The sequence below is a fragment of the Phascolarctos cinereus genome, unplaced genomic scaffold (genome assembly GCF_003287225.1).
Source record: "Phascolarctos cinereus isolate Bilbo 61053 unplaced genomic scaffold, phaCin_HiC Scaffold_4;HRSCAF=312, whole genome shotgun sequence".
Taxonomy (NCBI): domain Eukaryota; kingdom Metazoa; phylum Chordata; class Mammalia; order Diprotodontia; family Phascolarctidae; genus Phascolarctos; species Phascolarctos cinereus.
The window spans coordinates 490593103-490613690 of record NW_027555847.1 but is presented as its reverse complement, the minus strand read 5'-3'; the positions used below and the strand labels follow the sequence as shown (position 1 = coordinate 490613690).

Sequence of the window (20588 nt, the reverse complement as noted above, 5' to 3'; positions counted from 1 at the left end):
TTTATCGTTTGCATAGCATTTTAATCCAGACACTCAAAATAGAGGGCATCTTTTCCCTCCATCCAATTCTGAGAACATGTCTGATTATTTTCGGACATCTTCAGACTTCTACTCTTGTGGATTCAAGTGCCTTTCTGAGTTGCCTGTAAAAAATAATAACATCTATAGGTACTCTTTACTACCCCTGTGAATCCAATCCAATTCAATTCAAATAATTTATCTTAGGAAAAGGAATGGTGTAAAGAAAATCTCCAAGCCTCTATAGATTCATTTGTTTACAATTCCAACCATTACCAAATGATCACAACAGCTGCTAACAAGTAACAGCAGTTGACTAATTTGAGTTTCAACAGCTCACCCTTTCCTGACCTGTGCTCTGCTGGAAATACTAATAAAGAAAATAGCCAAAAGGGCGTCCAAACGATCAAAAAGGAAAATCGGTCAGTATCATTTAAACTGGATTATTAGTCCTTGAATAATCAACACTTATGATGGCCATATGTGACCTACTGCACTGCACACTGGTGAGTCCTATGAGGTAAAGGTCATAGTATAAGGTCAAGTATAACGACTGATTCCCCTTTATGCCCCATTCTTCTCTTGCTTCTTGTTTTATTCACTAGTGAGAAGAAACCCCTAACAATGCTATTTTTAAAGTTCTTTTTCATCATCTTTCTTAGGCACTTACATACTTTGTACTATTGCTATCTTCCTGTATATGTATGTGTGTATTTATATATATATATATATACACACACACACATATATATATACACACATATGTGTGTACATATGTCTATATGTGTGTATGCATATATCTTCTCTGCCAGAATATAAACTCCTCAAAGGCAAGCATCATGACTTGTTTATCCTGATATTTTCTGCAGTTCTTAGCACCACATTTTCAAAACACAAAACTTCAACATTTACAGAGTTTTTAGGCTATCTTAAAGCTTAAATTTTCATGTTGCCAAGTTTGCACATTATACCAATGGTGTCAAAATGAAACAGAAATGCATCCCTGAAAGGTACATATAAATGACACCACAACTTAACATTATCCATGTTGCATTTCACTTTTAGTTATTTTGTTAAATATCTCCCACTTACATTTTAATCTTGTTCTTTCCCCAGTTGGGAGTTTGGCTACCCCAATTTTGAGATCTTTGCATTATATTAAGTAAAAGAGACCAGACCTCTGATTTTCAGTGGTACAGAGAAATTCCAGATGAAGAAACTCCACTTACCGATCAAAGTCAGCACTTTCTCTGAGATTTATACCCTTAGAGAATTATCTAGAGCATTAAGGGGTTAAGTACCTTGCCCAAGGTGTCAGAGATGGGGCTTGAACCCAGGTTTTCCCAATTGCAAGACTGGTGCTTTATCCACTATGTCACATTGCCTCTCTTTATAAGGATGTCATACCTTAATATTTCAGACAATATTTGATTCATCAACACTATACCTATAAGAGTACGTCTGATTAGCTTTGCCTTCTTTGTATCTCTCCTTAAAATAATGAACAGAACTCTAGAACAAGACTTACATTCTCTGACAGAGGCAAAGCATATTAGAATAGATCAGATAGTTTATGGGATGTGAAAAAAGTCTCTCCTGCATACATCTGCCATCCTCTCAACCCCCACAAAAAAAAAGGGAAAAAAAAGGAGGCCCTAAGCACTTGAACTAGAGGGGAGAAGAAAGCTTAAAATCAGGAGTGAAAAAGAAAAAAAAAAGGCACTCTTTTTGACTCCTCAAAAAGCCAGATTTAGGATTTTTTTTTTTTGGCTAGGCAATGGGGTCAAGTGCCCAGGGTCACAGAGCTAGTGTTATGTGTCTGAGTCTACATTCGAACTCAGGTCCTCCCGAATCCAGGGCTGGTGCTCTATCCACTGCGTGACCTAGCTGCCCCAAGATTTAGGACTGTTAAGAGTATCAGAGAATATTGGAGCTGAAGGGCACCTTAGGGGTCATCTAGTTCTGCCCCCTTATTTTACAGATGATGAAAATGAGACCGATAGCATAATGATAGACAGATTAAGTAGAGCCAGAATTCAAACCCAGGTCTTGTGACTCAAAAATCCCCTACTCTTTCCATAATACCATGTTGCCTATCTTTTAGGGCAATCATTTCCTTTTGCTGCTAAAAAAGGAAACTAAGGCCAAGAAGGAAAACATATTTGGAATATGAGGCTTTGCTTAGAGTATAGGGCAGGAATTGCCCTATTGAGGGCAGGAATTGTTTTTTAGGGTTTTTTTTGTCTTTGCATCCTCAGTGCCTAGCATGATGCCTTGCATATAGTAGATGCCTAATAAATATTTACTGAATAAAATTGAATTAATAGCACCACTGGAATTCTTAATGATGTGAAAGGTAAACTTGACAAATTAGCATGAGGGGACAAAAATACACATTCAACATTTTGAAAAAATGTGTATATTATAAAAATAAACATCTTATATTCTTATTTCCTATTCTGTCACAGAAGTAGGAAAACTAACACTTGAGAAATATTTCCCCTTCCCTCTAGAAAGAGCATATTTTCCTCACTCTTGTAAAGGACATGGAGGGCAAGAGAATAAGAATGGAGTAGAAAGAAGAATCCAATCCTTAGCATAGTCTATGATCTCTTACTATTGGCCATGCCAGGGTACAGTTTGTCTGTGTCCCATGTGGGCAGCATGCAAGGATTCATTTCTAAATTACTGGGTAGCCCCAATAATTTTGAGCTTTGAAATCATGGTGCTGATCTCTGACTGTCCCTGTAAGGTTGAATACAACTGCACCATGGCCTATTTTATTGGAATGAGTAGAAAGCATATTGTACCCTAGTCATATTAGTACTCATATCTCCTGTTCTGCTTTATAATAATTTGGGGGTGACATGGGAAACTGAAATGCAAAAACAAAACAAAAAGTTTAACTGAAAAGAATGAAAGAACATTGCAAATTCTCTCTTACAGGTATTAGCAGGCAAAGAGACCACAATGCCTCATTTATTATTAATATTGAGTACTCTGTAGTTGCAAATGGGATTTTATAGTAATTTTTACTCATTATTCCTCAATGTCATTCTGATAGTGTTTGGCAAGAGAAACTAGCGCTGTGGACCTCTATTCCATACTGCAAAGTTTAATGATTTCGTCCAAGGACATGTGGTGAAGTTGTAGTAGGGCCAGAAAGAAAACTTGGACTCTGATTACGTTGCTAAGTATACCAGGCAATTAGGGGGGCAGGGGGATGGGAGGGTGGAATACCTTAGCTGGTTATTTTGTAGAGACCAAAGAACTAGATGACTAACTAAAGTTTTACTTGTATTCCAAAAGTCCATCCTCAGTAAGGCTCCATTTAATTAATTTTGACATAATGACAATAGCTAACATGTATACAATACATTGAGGATCTCAAAATTCTCACAAGTGCATTCAATCTTCATTATAGCCCTGTGAAATACTTACTGTCCATATTATTATCCTTTTACAGAAGAGTAAATGAAGAGGGCTAAGGGATTTATTTGTCTACGATCTCAAAACTAGTAATATCCAAGGCAAGATTCACATCCAAGTCTCTCTTGATCCCAAGCCCAACATTCTTACCATCATACCATGCTTCCCTGGGTTTAATGATGCTTCTAAAACATAAAAAGTATGCAGTCTTTGTCACCCTTATGCTCAAAAAAAAAATCATCCAATATTCTTCCAATCAGATCATTAGGAGCATCTCCCCTACTTCAGTATAATCATCATAATGATAATAATAGCTGACATTATACTTTAATGTTTTCAAAGCACTTATTTGATGTGTGTGCATGTATGGATGTGCATGACTACTCAAAGTGGCCTGTGTCATTTCTCTGATGAATCAAATACCATATATACACAGTATTCACATGGGTCTGCAAGTTTTGCAAAGCTTTCAAAGGGAATATGACCAGACGCTGTGGCAGGGACTAAGGGTTACTTCATACCCAATAGGTTACTTTCTCACTCAACCTCCAAGGTCACAGTTGGCCTGCGGCCCAGTTTGATTCATCAGCTAGTACATGCCTGAGCAGAGCCAAGTGCAGGTCTGTCTCCCTGTACTCACTACTACCCCCAATGCCCTTTCAAAGAACTCCCTGACTACTCTCAGACTTGGGTAAATCTCAGCATGGCTTTGGCATTCTAGTACAGTTACAGTGAGTACAAGTTCTTCAATCACTAATACTCCTTCTGAATCCAAGATGCAACTTAAAGAATGCTTTAGTTCATTCTTCAGTCCTTTGAGCCACACATTCTTCAGTCAGTTCTGTATGGTCCAAAGTGAAACAGATTTGGCAGTTACCTAGTTAATTTAATTAGCAAAGATAGTCGGATCAAATAAACTGATTTCCACAACACTCCCTTCCCCCCAAGTGACACTCCTTCCAATTTGCAGTATGAACTAGCCAGATTGGCTTTCTAATCAAGCAAATATAATAAGGTCCCTAATGACCTTCCCCTTTGGACTTTAAATACCACTATGTCTATAACTGTCTGATGCACTTATAATGTATTATTGTGGATTATGGTGCTTGTCTCATCTTGACTAGATCATATGCTTTTCTTACCCTTCCCCTTGACTGGAAACTCTATAAAGGCAGAGACATTGTCATATCTAAACTTTATTTTCCCTAGCACCTGGGAGAATGTTCTTCGTATAGGAGACGTTTAGTAAGTGTTTGTTGAAGGAGAAAACAAATGACTATGAAATCTCCTGTTCACTTTGGACTATGTAAATACAACTGGAGGGCTAGAATTCAACAGTGTAGGCAGAGTATTCATTTTTTCCAAAACTATAGCACTGCTTTGGATAAGCAATTCTTACAGTGTAAAAAAGATCTCTGAATAGCTTACTATTATAAGTCCTTTTTCATATTTTATTCATTAACATGTTTATTTCCCTCACATTTCAGCTTTAGCAAATTCATTCAAAAAAATCTTGTCCTTTTTTTTTTTTTAAAAACTTCTTGATTCTTGGCTAATACCAGCAGAAATATGCTCAACCCTAAGAAAAGGACCTTTTGTTTACAGAACTATAAAGAATAAAATTGTATTTGCTGCCTAAAGTGTTTGATTCTCCAACACACGTGGAATATACCCTAGACAGGGACACAAGAAGGGAACAGGGATGACTTCTTATATGCGAAAGCTTCCAGGAGCCATGGTTGTGACAATATGGATTACCCCTCAGTGACATCACAGACAGTTTTTGAAGACTATTGCCACCAGAAGTCATGGGATGAACCTGGTGTAATATTAGCCTCTGAACTGAGCTAGTCTGGTCTTTGGATGATAGGCATAAATCCCATCACCAGGTTTATACTTGAAGCCTTTTCAACTTTGTAGAGCCTGCCCAAGGTTGAGCTCTGCTAGTGTATCTTCAAGAAGCCAGGAAACACATCTAAATCACAATGAGGCACTGGAGGAGGGTTTTAGTGGAGTCAAAGTAAACATATCCTTATTAAATCTGGGAACAATTAAAACAGCAGGCTTTAAAAAAGAGCAGAGAGGACCTCACCTACTGCGGATGGGCATACAGTTGGACTTAAGCCAGGAAGACCTGGGAAATGGGTTGAATTGAATCCCTGTCTCTTGGTCCTTTATCCACCATTTCTATTTTTCCTTGTTTCTTTCTTTGTCTCTCTTGCTTGCTATCTCCAGGTCTGCTTACTTCTCTCTCTTGATCAAGAATCAGGAAAAAAAGACTCATTTTCTTTATATTCCTGAAAATTCATTAAAAGTATGGATTCGCCATGAATTTACTTGTTCAAGCTGTGATTAACCATATTATAACTAGAATAAAGACAATGCTAAGATTTCTCTAAATTGTCGTTCTTTGTTCCTTGTCCTTAATCTTGCTGCTGTTACACCACATCATCTACTCCTTCCATAGCATATGGGTACCCAGGGAGTCTTCTCACTGCAGCTCTTGGCCGATGCTACTATCAGCTTCACTGGGGTAGTAAACCAGCTCAGAAATGTATTATTTCAAGCACCACACAACAGTAGTCTTTGCTCCACTCCTATTCTTAGGACAAATTCCTTTCACATTTCTATTTCCTTAAAACATTTTTGGAAACTGGACAAGAAACTCCTCTCTCTCTCTCTACACACACATACACACACACACACACACATATGTATGTATGTACATATACACATATATATGTATATATATATACATATATATTTACAAGTCATCTCACTCATTAAAAATGCATGTTATAAGAAAATCTAACTTCCACCAGTTGACCAGTTCTAAAAGCATGGCTTTGATTTATGGATCAAAATTGCTCATTTATTATTTTATCTATGCAGCTCTGGGCAATTTTGACAGTTAAAATTTAGTTTTATTGACCAATGCTGCCACTTTACCCTCAATGGGACTAGTGCACACAGCCTGCTGCACTCAAGAAACGATAATTTTGATTCCATGACTGAATCAGACTGGGAACTGTAACCAATATAACGATAAGTTTCAAATCTCAATGCCCAAGGCAAAAGGCTTGCTGCAAAACACAATCACCATTTAAGGAAAGGGCAGGGGAAATCTTAGGTAAAGTTTGCAAGCACAATTTATTGTAGTTGGGAGGTGCCTGGAATACATTTGTCCACCTAAGCTGTAGGCTAATACCACTGATGAACAGAATCTACAGATTGTGACTAAAAGAGAAAAAACAAAGTTAAACACAAACTAACTGAAGCTTGGAGACCACAGGTTAGATGGGCTGTTTTGATTTAGGAAATTTCACAGAGAAAGACTTTCTTAAAATAATTAAGTGATTTTATTCTTTGGGGATTGCAAAATGCCTTAAAAGTTTGCTTTGAACAAAAACTCAAGCAGTGATTTTTGGCCAGATTTAATTTAGGCCCATTCTATGATCAAATTGGCAACCTCAAGAATCTTAATTTATTCTCTTACTGAGAAGTCCCCTGTGATACATAAACACATCTCTTAAGGATAACTAATCAATAAAACGTCTAATTTGATTAACCGTGTTTTCCAATTCATCAAGACAAAGCTAACCCAAGATAAATAAATGGATAAATAAATGAATCAACAAAACCACTCACTTGTCAGTATTTTCCACGTCTTCTTTTCATCGTCATAGTACTGAACCAAGTTACTGGGAAGCCGGTCCGGTCCAGGAGGCAATCCTCCAACCAATAACAGCATTTTCTTGTTGGAGCGAATTCTTCACCCAAAACAAGAGAGGAGATGAATAACCACATTATCGTAGAATATTTTTAGTGGCAACAAAATCATAACCATCAAAAGAATGTTCCTTGCTTGCAGAATTCTATTCATTTTTTCCTATTTCTTTCCCCAATCATGTCTCAACAATTTTTTGAACCAAGCAGAAAAATGATCAGAAAAGCTGCATATCCCTCTACTCATGGAATAATAAGCTTCCCTTATGCAATTTGTTAGAGGTTCATTCTAGAACGACCTTTTTCTTATATTATCCCTTTAAATCATCACTCTTTACAGCTGAATACACATGAAATGCTCTGGAGTTGTACTAAGGTTAAGCATTAAAGTTGCATGTCAAAAATCGTATTAGTCAAAATCATTATTATAAGCCATTCTACACTCAAAGAACCTTGAAAAAATTAAGGTTATGCAGAGAGTTTGTGAGCCAACTCTTTAATCACACATTGAACTTAAAATACTAGTTGAGAACAATTAGTAGCACCAGGCTAATGGTTCTGGGTTAAACACTTTTAACATGTAGTTGGTTTGTTTGTTTAATTTAGCCCAGAATCCCGCCTTCCTTCCTCTCTCCCCACTTTCCATCCTGTTCCCCAGCCCACACCACCCCCCTTCTCTTCTTGCTCTCCCCCTGTGCACCACTGGCTATATAGCAACACCAATTGGTAAAAATGAGACTGTGATGTTGTTGTGAGCCTCCCCAGAGTGGAGCCCTGCCAATGCTTGCCACGGATCCGGCGGCATGAACCTGCTCAGCTGTGCAAAGTCACTCTAATTCCCTCCCTCTGTTTTTCTACCTTCTCCCCCAGGGGGCAACCACTGAAAGGAGTGACTACCCACCCATCAAGAGCTGGCAATTCGCTGCTATTAACCGTGACTGTGATTCCCAATCTGCCTGGCAGTTCCTAAGAACAGGACTGCAATGTCTCATATGCAGTAAAAGCTATAATATGCACCCTGGCCTCCACCACTATACCTGATGGATGTACATTCCTTTGTAACATTAATGGATTTAGCACACTTGCAATTGAAGAAGGGAGGGTAGGCTCAGACCCCTACAAGGGTCCTGCTGATTTAACAGTCACTTTACATATAATTGAACTTTTCAGTTCCACTAAAGCCTAAAAGTGATCAAATCTAAAGGGAGAGAACCATGAAAAAAAGATTCACTCATAAGTATGATGGTGATCCTACACTCAGCTCAGCATCTTCATTTCTATTTTCCAGCCCTGTTTTGCCATTTCAAGGACATTTGGTGGAATATGCCCCTACCAGATAGCCACCATTTGTTGGTTAAGAACTTAACATTTGGGAAGCCAACTTAACACAGTTAATGAAAATTCCCTGGGAAGGAAGGAAGGAAGCAAGACTCCTTTAATGAGGCTTCAGTGTCATTGAAGGCAGCATGCACTCCTCAGCAGGAAAAAAAAAATCTCCCTGCAGAATCTGTATGGATAGTGATGCATCTCCAGAGAAGTAGCTTTACCATTCATGTACAGACATTGTCCTCTTTCTAAAACAGGCTAATGCTCAAGAAGGCTACACTGGCTCTCCAATGGACTGTGTTGAGGTTATTATTGACACCTAAGTGATGCATTTGGGCAAAAGAATCTTCCAGGAATCCTTTATAAATACTTGAGTAATGAGTTTTCAACTGTCTTTAGACTGGGACCAATCCAAAGGGCATTTATAAATTGCCTACTATGTGCAAGACATAACATGTGGCACTGGGGATCAAAGGCAATAAGAACAAGCAAATGGTCTTTGCTCTAAAATACTGTTATGTTCCAATAGTGCCATGGCAATGGTGACGATCCATACCCTAGTAGGAAGTCTAGGAAGGTCTTATGACACACATTAATGAACCATCATCTCTTTATTTGCAACGCTTTTATTAGGGGCTTGTGGCCTACAAGAATTTTCTGGATGGCAACAGATTTGTTACCAAATATTATGCATATTTTTGGTCATGCTAGCTAGTTATGTATACAGAAGGCCATGGTCATATCTAACGATTCTTTGGGATTGCTTTCAACTGCACCATGTATAGAGAGATCAGGTCAACTGAATATTAGTTTGGCCCAGTTTTGTGAATGTCACTGCCTCTCATATAGGCATAGCCAGAGCTGAGGGTAAACACAATATCTACTCATTGCACTTGGACGAAAGTCATACATATAAGCATGTTCAGAGCAATAACAGTATCACTCAGTCACTGATATATAAATGTAATATATATAATATATTGAATATATTATATGATGTATTCAATAGTTCATACATATATGTATGTATGTATATATATGTGTGTCATGGATCATGGATCTAGAGCTGGAAGAGATTTCCAAGATTTTGAAATCATCCAATCCAACGCCCTCATTTTACATAAGAGTGAACTAAGGCCTGTAAAGAGGAAATGGCTTACTCAAGGATCCCCAACTAGTAGGTTGCAGAACTCTGAATAAAACTCAAATCATATGATTCCAAGTTCAGTGCTCTTTCTGCTATATCATGATTTCATTGAGAGGTAGCCCTGTATAGTAGATAAAAAGGCCAGCCTGAGAACCAGGAAGATCTACCTTCCTAAAGTAAAAATGAGTTGCCAATCTGCACTGGTGGAATGAGTTTTCACATCAGGCATTCTCCACATGGATGAAATCACAGGTTTGATTCTGCCTCCCCCTCCCCCTACAAAAATGGTTCATTACTTAACAGGAACTGTCATTTTATCGATAAGAGTATTTGCTCCATCTGTCACTTGGCCTGTTCCAAAAGCCTTTCCCGCCAGGCAGGATCTGCCCAGGCTTGTACTCTGGCAGCATAGTCTTAGAGAATCCAAGATTACCCCGACACCCCAATAAAGCATCAGGGAGCAAATGAGTTTAGGCCATAGGTTATATTCTTGAAATATACTATATGGGTAATATGGGAAGGGAGACTTGTGGTTTTCAGATACAGAAAAATGAATAAAGCAATTACGAGGCCCACTTCCCCTATACTACAACCAATATTTTTTTCCAACCATAACCTCAAAGAATTTGAAGTTGATATGATGCTAGAATAGTTAGGACACTGGATGACAGAATCCAAAACCAAAAAAGGGATGGCAGGCTAGAACACTGGATTAAATCTAACGTGATGGACTTCGGTAGGAATAAAGTAAAGTCTTACATTTAGGTTCAAAATCAATTGAATACTTAGGCACCTGTTATGTATAAATAAGTTATTACATTAGATACTTTCCTGATTTTATGTATATCTCTGTATTTAGGTATTATTCAATAGTGATATTACACAGTCTGGTGGAAAGAGCATTAGACCAGTTAGGTCACTTGAGTTATATAACCAATTTTATCGTAACTACATTACTTCTAGTGCTAAGATCACTGTGCTACAGTCTTCTCATCTGCATAATGGGGATAATATGGCTGTCCCCAGTCTACCTCATAGGGATGTTGTGAGAATAACCAATCAATCAAGAGATAGCATATGTGAAAGTAGTTCTGAAATGAAAGGGAAAAAAATAGATAGATTTAAAAAAAAAGATTGTAGGGGCATGGTTAGACAGCCCTTTGCTGAAGGAGTTCTGACAGCTTTAGCATTTTGCAAGCTCAGTATTAATCAATAGTGTGAAATGGGAATCTTTTTAAAAAGCTAATGTGGTATCTTGGCCTTCAAAAAGACGAGATTAGCTCAAGGAATTGACAATCCCTCTGCACTATGCACTAAAAATCAGAACATATGTGGAATATTATATTCCATTCTGTGTGGCATCATTTAAGGGCTCTGATAATCTGGACAATGTCCATTTTGAGTCCATAAATGAGTGCATGAATGCATGGTTGAATGAATGAATGAATGAAAAAACATTTGTTCCATGCTTGGGAAAAATAGAAAATCAAAATAAGCTTTGCTCTCAAGGAACTCACTTTCTATTTGGGGAAGATATATAGTGGACACAAAACGGATGAAAAGATCCAGTGCTTCTTAGGGTGCTAAACAATAGAATAAAAGATCAAGAGAGACATAATAACTGTCTTCAGATATTAGAAGGGTTGTCTTGTGGAAGAGGGATTAGATTTGTTTTGTTTCAGAAGTTGAAACCAGGAGCAGTGGATAGAAGCTACAAAGAGGCAGATTATGTCAAGAAAAACTTGTGAGCAATTTTAACTATCTAAGAATAGGATAACCTGCCATAAAAGTGGTAGTTTCCACTTCCTTGAAAGTCTCCACACACTTGTCAGGTGTATGAGAGTAGATATTCCTTAAGAGTTTGCTTTGGCTTAGATGGCTGCTGAGGTCCCTTCAAGCTCTAAAAAGTCTGCAATTTTGAGATCATTTATAAGGATTAGGGGAAAGGATCTAGTCTTTGTGTCCATTTGATCCTTGGCCTCTCTGCTGAAACAGCCAATTATTGCCATCTGTCCTCTAAGAACTGGACTGAGACCACCATCTCATTTCACATAAGTCACTGAACAGCTGGCGAATGGTAGCAACTCCCAGTCACTACCAACAAGGACAGGATTCAAACAGATAAGATGGCAATGAAAGACTTCATATTTCCACCACCAATCAATCCCCTGAACCATCCTGGCTTCCACAGCAAGACCTGTAATGAAGAAAGGGCACACAAGACTTACACAACATGTGTGTAAAAAGTATTTTTTTTCTCTCGTTAAGGATGATTGCATTATCTAACAAGTGGTCATGTAAAGTGAAGCTCCAAGTCTGTTATCATGGTCATTCCTAGTGAACAAATAAGTTGTTAACTCCAAGTCTTTTGTATTGCTGTCTTATCACTTACTCAGATAAACATTTGACTTTATTTTCATGGATTAGTTTTTTAAAACGTGAAACTGAAATTTTCTCATATATTAACAACTTTCACATTTAACTCTAAATTCACAATAAATTTTGTCTTTTGGGGAAAAAAATATACTTGAAATCACACAGGAACCAAGAGAAAATGCAAAGCTAGACTTAACACAGGGTTTCTCAACTTAGAATCTTGTGAATTTGAACTTGTTTGTAAAAAATATTTCCATATTGATTTCAATAACTGGTTTCCTTCGTAATCCTATGTATCTTATTTTATGACATTAAAAACATTATTCCGAGAAGGAATCTATAAGCTTCACCAGGCTGCAAAAGGGGGCCATGACACAAAATGTTAACAACATTTGATTGAACACAACTCAATTTTGAACAGCTTACTGTTTACCAAGGGCTTCACATTTAAATAAAATTTCTATATTATAAAGCTGAGAAAAGATAACAAGGATAAAAAGAGGAAACTGCTGTACTTTCCAAATTTTCAAAGACTTACATGAATTTAATGTTAAATTTAAAAGGATATCTCCAACACATCACATTATATCCAATATATCAAGTTATCTGATCTGAGGCATTTATCATTTTAATCAATTCCAAAGAAAAACAAACCCAAAACTCTTTGCCTTTTGAGCTTTCTTCTAACAGAGATATGTACATTCAGATAGTAAATTTAAGTCCATGAGCTCACTGGAAAGGAATGTAAGTGATTCTTTGATCTTTGGGATAAATATATGGTTCTAATGGACTGTATTCAACAATTCTTATTGTTAGGAAGATCCTAAGGGAAAAAAAATTACTTTTTGTAATTTAATGTGAATATGATATTGGCTCCTCATATGCGTTATTATTCAGTTATTCCTTAGAAGTTATGTGTGTGAGTAATCCCTATAAAAAGCATCCCATTAGTTTGACAATGTGCAATTACAATAATGACAATTGCAATAATGACAGATCATAATAATTGTGTATTGGATACTGAATCCCTGATTGTCATCCTGTTACTTGGAGAATATGCTTTTGTTTGAAAGCCCCATGAAAAGAGTAATATGTAGATTAAGAAGGTAGAGTCCAAGAATTCTCACTTTCAACTGATTTGCTATACAAAAATAGACAATAACTACCATATCCTAAAGAAATTTTAACAAAGCTGTGTATGAAAAAATCTTTGGAAGAGTAATATCCATGTATGAAACTGTGAAATTATTAAAATTTTATTGTAGTGTTTCACAGATTTTATTCAATTAAATAAACATTCTACTATATACTATGCTAGGTTCTGAGTTCAGATAAATTACAGCCTCTAATCTCTGCATTTACTCCCATACCTTGAGCCAGAATGGTCCCACAGCCTGAGGCAAGACTAAACCTAAGGTAGAGGCTGTACCTTTAGTAATGAACACTGAAAATATTTAAGGGCTACAGCCCCTAACCTCATGGAGCTTCCATCTTCTCAAATAGTTCTCAAGAGTTAGAGAATACACCTACTCAGACAAGAGGGGAGTTTGGCCCCCAGTGAATAGTAGCAGAGGGACTCCCCATTACAGTTCCACCGAGCCCATAATTCCTCAGCCTAAGACATGGAGATGGCAAGTGGTTGAAGAAACAAGCAATTTATGGCTTCCTTCATAGTCAGTGTTAACGAAGTCATAGATGGGTCCTCAAAAATCATCCAGTTCAAATCCCTCATGTTTACAAATAAGGAACTGAGGTCCAGCACATACAGCAGTTTGTGTATGGATGGCAAGCAGGTCAGGGATTTTAAGGGGTTTTTTTTGTGGAACTCTTTTTTTTTTATCTTTGTGGCCAGTTTTGTGAAGCCTATGAACAAACAAACCTTTTCTCAGAATAATGTTTTTAAATAATTTAGAAAATAATCAATTTTAGTTAGATATTAGGAAAAATGAAGGTACAAATTTTCTCTTCAAATTCATGGACCCCCTGAAATCTATCCATAGATCATGGGGGGGTGTACGTGTCATGGACCCCAGACCCTAGGTTAAGAACCTTTGGAGTAGTAGAATCAGCATTTGAACTCAGGTCCACTAATTCCAAATCCAATGTTCTTTCCACTATACCATTTGGATAACTTTGATTTAACTTCCTTTACTTTTTTTTCTTAAAAAAGTCATAGAATTAAAAGGTATCTTTTGTTCCATCTTAATGCCATCTTCACATTTAACGTGTTACATTCTCTTTTTTTTAATATATGCTTTGGTTCAGAGGACGAAAGACTGATGAACCAAAAGCTCCGAGCATGACCAAATTCTTTACCATATATGCCTTTTAAGTACAACAAAAAAAATTTATTTATTTAGATTTTACTGGTGGGAAAGGGCCAGGGTGAAGTTAATCACTATATAATGTGTGAAAAAATATTTCAAGAGGAATATTTAACCACTTAACCCCTGAAGAAAGCAATCTGGTTTTAAGCCTTTAGAAGCACCTATTTGCATATAAACAACTGATTCACAAATTACAACCATTTTATATATTCATTAAAGCAAATATTATATTATGTATTCAGAATCATGAACTCAGATTTGGAAGGAAATAGAAGACTTTCAGTCTGAATTCCTACCTGCAGTTGAAGAACCAATTACTTCAGTCATTAGTTCCCACTCACTTATTACTATTACTTTGTATATATTTTGTGTTTATCTGTGTTCCTTCCTCCCCCAATAGAATGTAAGTTCCTTGAGGATAGCAACTGTTTCTTCTTCTCTTTTTTGTATTTGTATTCCCAACACACAGCGTGATTTCTAGCATGTTGAAGGGTGTTAATGAAGGCTTGCTGAGTGAATGAATGAATGACAGCTTGACTCTCTGATTGTCAATCACTGTAGTATCCATTACTAGAGATACAATCTGTACCTTCAATTGGCCTAGGATCAGTCTGGCCTGGCAATTAAAATAATGAGACAATTCTTGTCCGGCTCTAGAACCAATCTGTCCTGAGACATGAGGAAAATATAAGAACTCATATATTTCATTTAGTTACTCCATGGTCTATTTCATTTTGCTCAAGGACCTCTAGTATTGGGGTTCTGCCTCATTGCCTCTAGTCTTCCTGGGGAATATAATCCTGCTAAACCCCACAGTCCTTGTATATGTTGCCAACCTCACTCAATGCCTTATAGATGTTGGACCATCTATTTTTTGTCTACCATAACCTTCCCTGATGTCTGTCTGACTGGATTTCCTTGTATTGCTTGATGCTAAAACATGCCTTGATTGAATTTAATTCCATTTAACAAATACTTATTAAGCATCTGTTATACATAAGACACCATATGAGGTACTGGAGATATAAAGGAAAAAGACAAAAAGTCTTCACCCTAAAGGAGTTGGCATTCTACTGGGATCATTTGCCCCATGCTGTAGGTCTTCTTGATTTGGATATGCCTGCTATTGACTAATCTTGCCATATACTGCACCCAAAACTTGAATATACTCAATGTAGAAATTATTTTTATAACATTTCTGTCAGATGTTCATCCGTTGTCTACTCAAAAACTTGCACTGATACAGTTTTAATCTTAAATAAATGTGCTTGCTCTCTCTCTCTGTCTTTCTGTTTCTCTGTCTCTGTCCCTCTCTCTCTGTCTCTGTCTCTCTCTCTGAATCTCTGTCTGTCTCTCTCTCCCTAGATGGGGATGGCATAGTAGATAGGGCGCTGGTCCTGGAGTTAGGAAGACCTGAGTTCAAATGTGACCTCAGACACTTAGTAGCTGTGCGACCCTGGGCAATACACTTAACCTCTATTTGCTTCAGTTTCCTCAACTGTAATATGAGAATAATAACAGCACCTTGCAGGATTGCTGTGACGGTTAAAAGGAGATAATATTTGTGAAGCATTTAGCATAGTTCCTGGAACATGGTAGATGCTTAATAAATACTAATTCTCTTCTTCTCTTCCTGCTACCTACTTGTCTATTAAAGTTTCATGCTGATCAGAAGCCTGCTTCACTTTATCTTCCTCTTATAAGTCCTAGTTCTGCCTCTTTTTTTTTTTTTGGCAATTGGGGTTAAGTGACTTGCCCAGGGTCACACAGCTAGTTAAGTGTCGAGTGTTTGGTCTGAGGCCAAATTTGAACTCAGGTCCTCCTGACTTCAGGGCCGGTGCTCTATCCACTTCACCACCTCGCTGCCCCATAGTTTTGCCTTTTGCAGGAAAATAGGACAGGATAATATTTCAAATTTTTAAAGTCAGCTATCATGTCTCTGTTGGTCTTCTCAAAGTGGAACATGCCCAGTTCTTTCAACTATGCTTCATAGAACAAGATTTCAAATCCATTCACCAGAGTAGTTGTCTTCTGGACACATCAATATCCTTCTTAAAATGTGGTTCTCAGAACTAAATACAATACTCCCAATGGGATCTTACTAGCAATAGAGCACAATGGGATCCTCTCTTCCTATGATTTGGATGCCAGACTTCTGTTAAGGCAGTCCAAGATTATGGCAGTGCTCTTGTTAACTAAGTTGTGCTTCTGGTTTATATTAAACTTATGATCAGTTAAAACTCTGTGGTCTTTTTCACCTGAATTGGTGTCAGTCAGGTTCTCTCTTACTCTACCCCCACCCCCTATCTCATGCTTGCATAATAGTTTTTAACTTCAATGGAGAACTTTACCTTTATCTATATTAAATTTAATCTTATTGGTTTCAGCCTTTCAATAACTTGAGCTAATTCTGAATTTTAACTCTTTAACCAATATTACCAGATATACAGCTTGCTTTGTGAAATCTGAAAAACTGATAATCGTGCTTTGTATGTTTCATTCAAGTTTCATTTCTTAGAACTAATAAAGCTTTCATTTAATGAAAATATTCTTGGAATCACATTCCTAGAAGTCATTAATTGAAACTAACCTTCCCTTGAATTTGTCCAAATTAGAGATAGTTTATTCTGTTACTCCCCAACTGCTTTCTTTTCTTCAGGGGAATAGAACACCATCAAAGGCATCAAGATTAGCCCCAAAATCCTAGCTAGCTTTGAATCTCTACATAGCAAAGTTAACTGCAACAGCTAATCTGGAATTAACTGGGCCCCCTGAGCCTTTACTAAGTGCCTGTTTGGGAGTCAGTCTCTGGAATCCTTACATTTTCTTTTCTCTCATTCTAATCTCAACTTCCAGAAGACTTCCAGAAACTGGAAGATATACCCTATAGGAACACTCTTATATTTCAGCCAATCTTACAAAGAGTTTAAATAACAATTACACCACTAGTATTTGTACTGATCCAATCTATGTTTATGAGTCCTACTCACTCATATTTCAAGCTATTATCATGTGTTTGTTTTGCTATATTTATCACTAAGAGGTAGAACACAGCTCTACTGCTAATATAAACCAAAGTATCACTGGCCTGCACATGCCCTAAGGAGTCTCCCAAGAAACCAATGGAAAGGCAAGGTGAAAGATACAAAATCACATTCCTTGCAGCCTGTTTTCCACTAGATTCACTGATTGATTTCTTTTATCACCTTATATGGACTTACTTTGATGAGTAATTTTAAAATATGCTTCTTATCTATACTCCAATTTCAACAAGCGCACTTTACAAAATGTGAACTATCTTCTTGTTAACATTAGAACATTAATACTGAAGAGAAATAACCCCCAAATAAGCTATTTTATTCCATATATCATCTGATAAACACAAACAAAACTTGAGGGTAGAAGATATAAATGAGACAGATACATATTTATCTTATACTGTGCTTATGGTTATGAAGTAGTTAGGTAGCATAGAGGAGACAGTGCTGGGCTGGCATCAGGAAAACCTCAGTTCACGTCTGTCCTCAAAATTCACTACCTATGTGACCCAGGGTAAGTCACTTGACCTCTGTTTTCCTTAGTTTCCTTAACTGTAGAAAACAACACCTACCTCTCAGGGTTATGGTAGGTATCAAATGAGATATTTGTAAAGTTCTTAGCACAGTGCTTGGCACATAGCAGGCACTTGATAAATGTTTATTCCCTTCTCTGCCCCTTATGGATGCAGAAAATAGAGGAATGAAGATAGTGCTATGATTTTTATCATGCTTGAAAACTATGACCAGTTTGCTATTATGCAAAAGCCATATGTCATCCACGTTCCCTTTCTTCACTGTTCGTACTTTAGCAGAATGGTACAGAGAAGCCTAAAGAATAGTCCCATTTCATTAGTATCTTTTTTTGTATAGTAGATAGTTGACTTCATGCTGAGAATGGAATATTTTATGAGGTGAAGATCTGGAAAAAACGTGAATGGGAACTTTTAGATTGAGCCTTTATTTAAATTCTGGGGAAAATAGTAACCCACAGAGTAACTGATCTAGAATGGATCTTGAAAGGTTATTCAAGCTGATTGATAACTGCAGTCAAACATTCCCAGAAAGAAAGTTACTTTCTCTTAAAATTTTCCTGAGGAGGAAACTCCCTTCATCACGTGCTCCAGTTGATTAGCTATTGTATTTAAGGTTTTTTTTTTATCATAACTGTTCTTACTAATTACACAGTAGTTTTCATTGGAGGAGTCCTTTAAATAGATTCTTTGAATGCCTCTCTAAGGTAGGCCAATACCAAGTATCATTACTCTCATTTTACAGATGAATAGAGGAAAAGAGGCTTAGGGGCCTTTTGCAGTGGTATGCAATGCTTACTGCAGGGTTCTATAAACAATTCCTGAATTCCTAATGAGCATAAGTCACTGTGCTAGACTCAGCCTAGGATGGAAAGATGAACAAGACCAGCCCTTGTCCTCAAGGAGACTGCAATCTATTAGAGACACAGAGTATGTCCAGAATAAATATCAAATGAGCATACTCATTGATTCTCCCATGACCCAATATGTCCTGGATCACTAGGGTCCTTGGTAATTGTCTAGTTTCAAGGCCATTGGGGTGGAAAGGGGAAGCTTGGAAGGGAAAGGCTTTAGCCTTGCTGGAGTTTCTGTAATCTTCTTCCAGAATCTGAATGTGTGAGCATCAAGTTAATCACAGCAACGGCAAACACAGGAACAAATATGTTATCAGTCCTCATTATCCTCTATTTTGTCCATTAAATCTAGGTCCAACTAAGCTTATGACCTTTTAGGTTAGGGACTGAATGGGCGTCTATTGTTATTTTACATACAGCACTTCACACTTCATTATTGGCATTTTACATGGTGATGAGCAGCAGTTTCCAGGCAGATTTGTACTCACTGCTTTCTCCTGCCCCTAGAAAATTAAAATTGCCTCTAGTAACTGGAAACAGTTGAGTCTCTTCTGTGCTTGATTACCTATATAATCCCTAATTCTAATACTCGGGACTGAATTCCTTTCTTCTGAAGAGCATATAGTACCACAGAAACGACATCTCATTAATCCTCACCATATCCCACAGAGGAAACTGAGTGTCAAGATTTACTTAGTAGTTAAATCTTGCTGTTTGCATGATGGGGAGCAGGCCAGAACACAAGGTTTCTAGCATCTACTCGTGCTAGTAGGATCATCAGCTCTTTGGGCTGGGGAGGGAGAGAACGATTTCTCCCTGTGTAAAGAAAAGAGAGGTGCTACATAGCCAGGGTCAGAAGAGAGTTTATGAATAGATTTTATCTCAGATTCATTGAGACAAGAAGAGAGTGTGTCATACTCTTGGTACCAATTCTCAAGATTAGACCCCTAGTCTCTGGACAGGTAACAAAACTCAGAGATGAATTTGTGTTGCCTCTTCAGAAGCAATATTATTAATTGGAGCTTCCTATTTCTTTTGAGAAAGCACCAAATAGCTTTATGATACACAGATACCTTTCTGCTGATAGGGTGACATCATAGATTTTGAAGAGCCTCTTAAACCCCACAAAGACATTTTCTAGGTCCATCAGTGCTAGGGTACCTGGACCCCAGGGGCCATTCTCCCACTAACAGAACTAGTAATGGAGCAAAGAACTGGCTCTTTGGTGGTAGTAGGGAGGAGGAAGGCGCAAGGAAGAAGAAAAATGAAGGTCATTTTCATTTCACCCACAGCGGCAGTGTCCCAGAACTGTATTTTAGAGACCATATCTCACTGTCATTGTCATAGCACAAAGATCCCCCCTTAATTAGCTTCTCTCTCTCTCTCCCTCCCCCTTTCTCCTCTCTCTCTCTCTCTCTCTCTCCTCTCCCTTCTCTCCCTCTTCCCCTCCCCTTTCCCCCTCCTTTTTTTTAAATATGGCCTCTGCCACTTAACAGTTAACCTTGGGCACACAACTTCACTTCTCTGGGTGACAACCATCTGTAAAATGGGGATAGTAATACCTGAACTACTTATCTCATTCACAGGGTTGACCTGAAGATGGCACGACACAATGGATACAAGGTCACGTGTGAAACCCTTAAGTACTACATTCTATTATACTTCAGTTTTCCTTCTTTTACCTCTACTAGCCAGAATTTGGAGACATCTTATAGCCACTTCCCCATTTCATCCAAACAAAAGTTATAATAACAGTACCCATATGTTAACACCACAATGATTTAATAGCATATTATTCCCTGGAAATCTGATTCCCT

The 20588-nt window shown here is 37.6% G+C and overlaps 1 protein-coding gene across 2 annotated transcripts in view; it reads right to left on the bottom strand.

Annotated features, from left to right (window-relative positions):
- KLHL14 (kelch like family member 14) overlaps nt 1-20588 on the bottom strand; it is a 139449-nt gene that overhangs the window by 97470 nt on the left and 21391 nt on the right. For both annotated transcript variants that reach the window (XM_020992575.2, XM_078153443.1), the window contains exon 3: nt 7096-7217. In XM_020992575.2, the coding sequence (XP_020848234.1) occupies nt 7096-7217 (122 nt within the window). The remainder of the gene's footprint in view (nt 1-7095; nt 7218-20588) is intronic.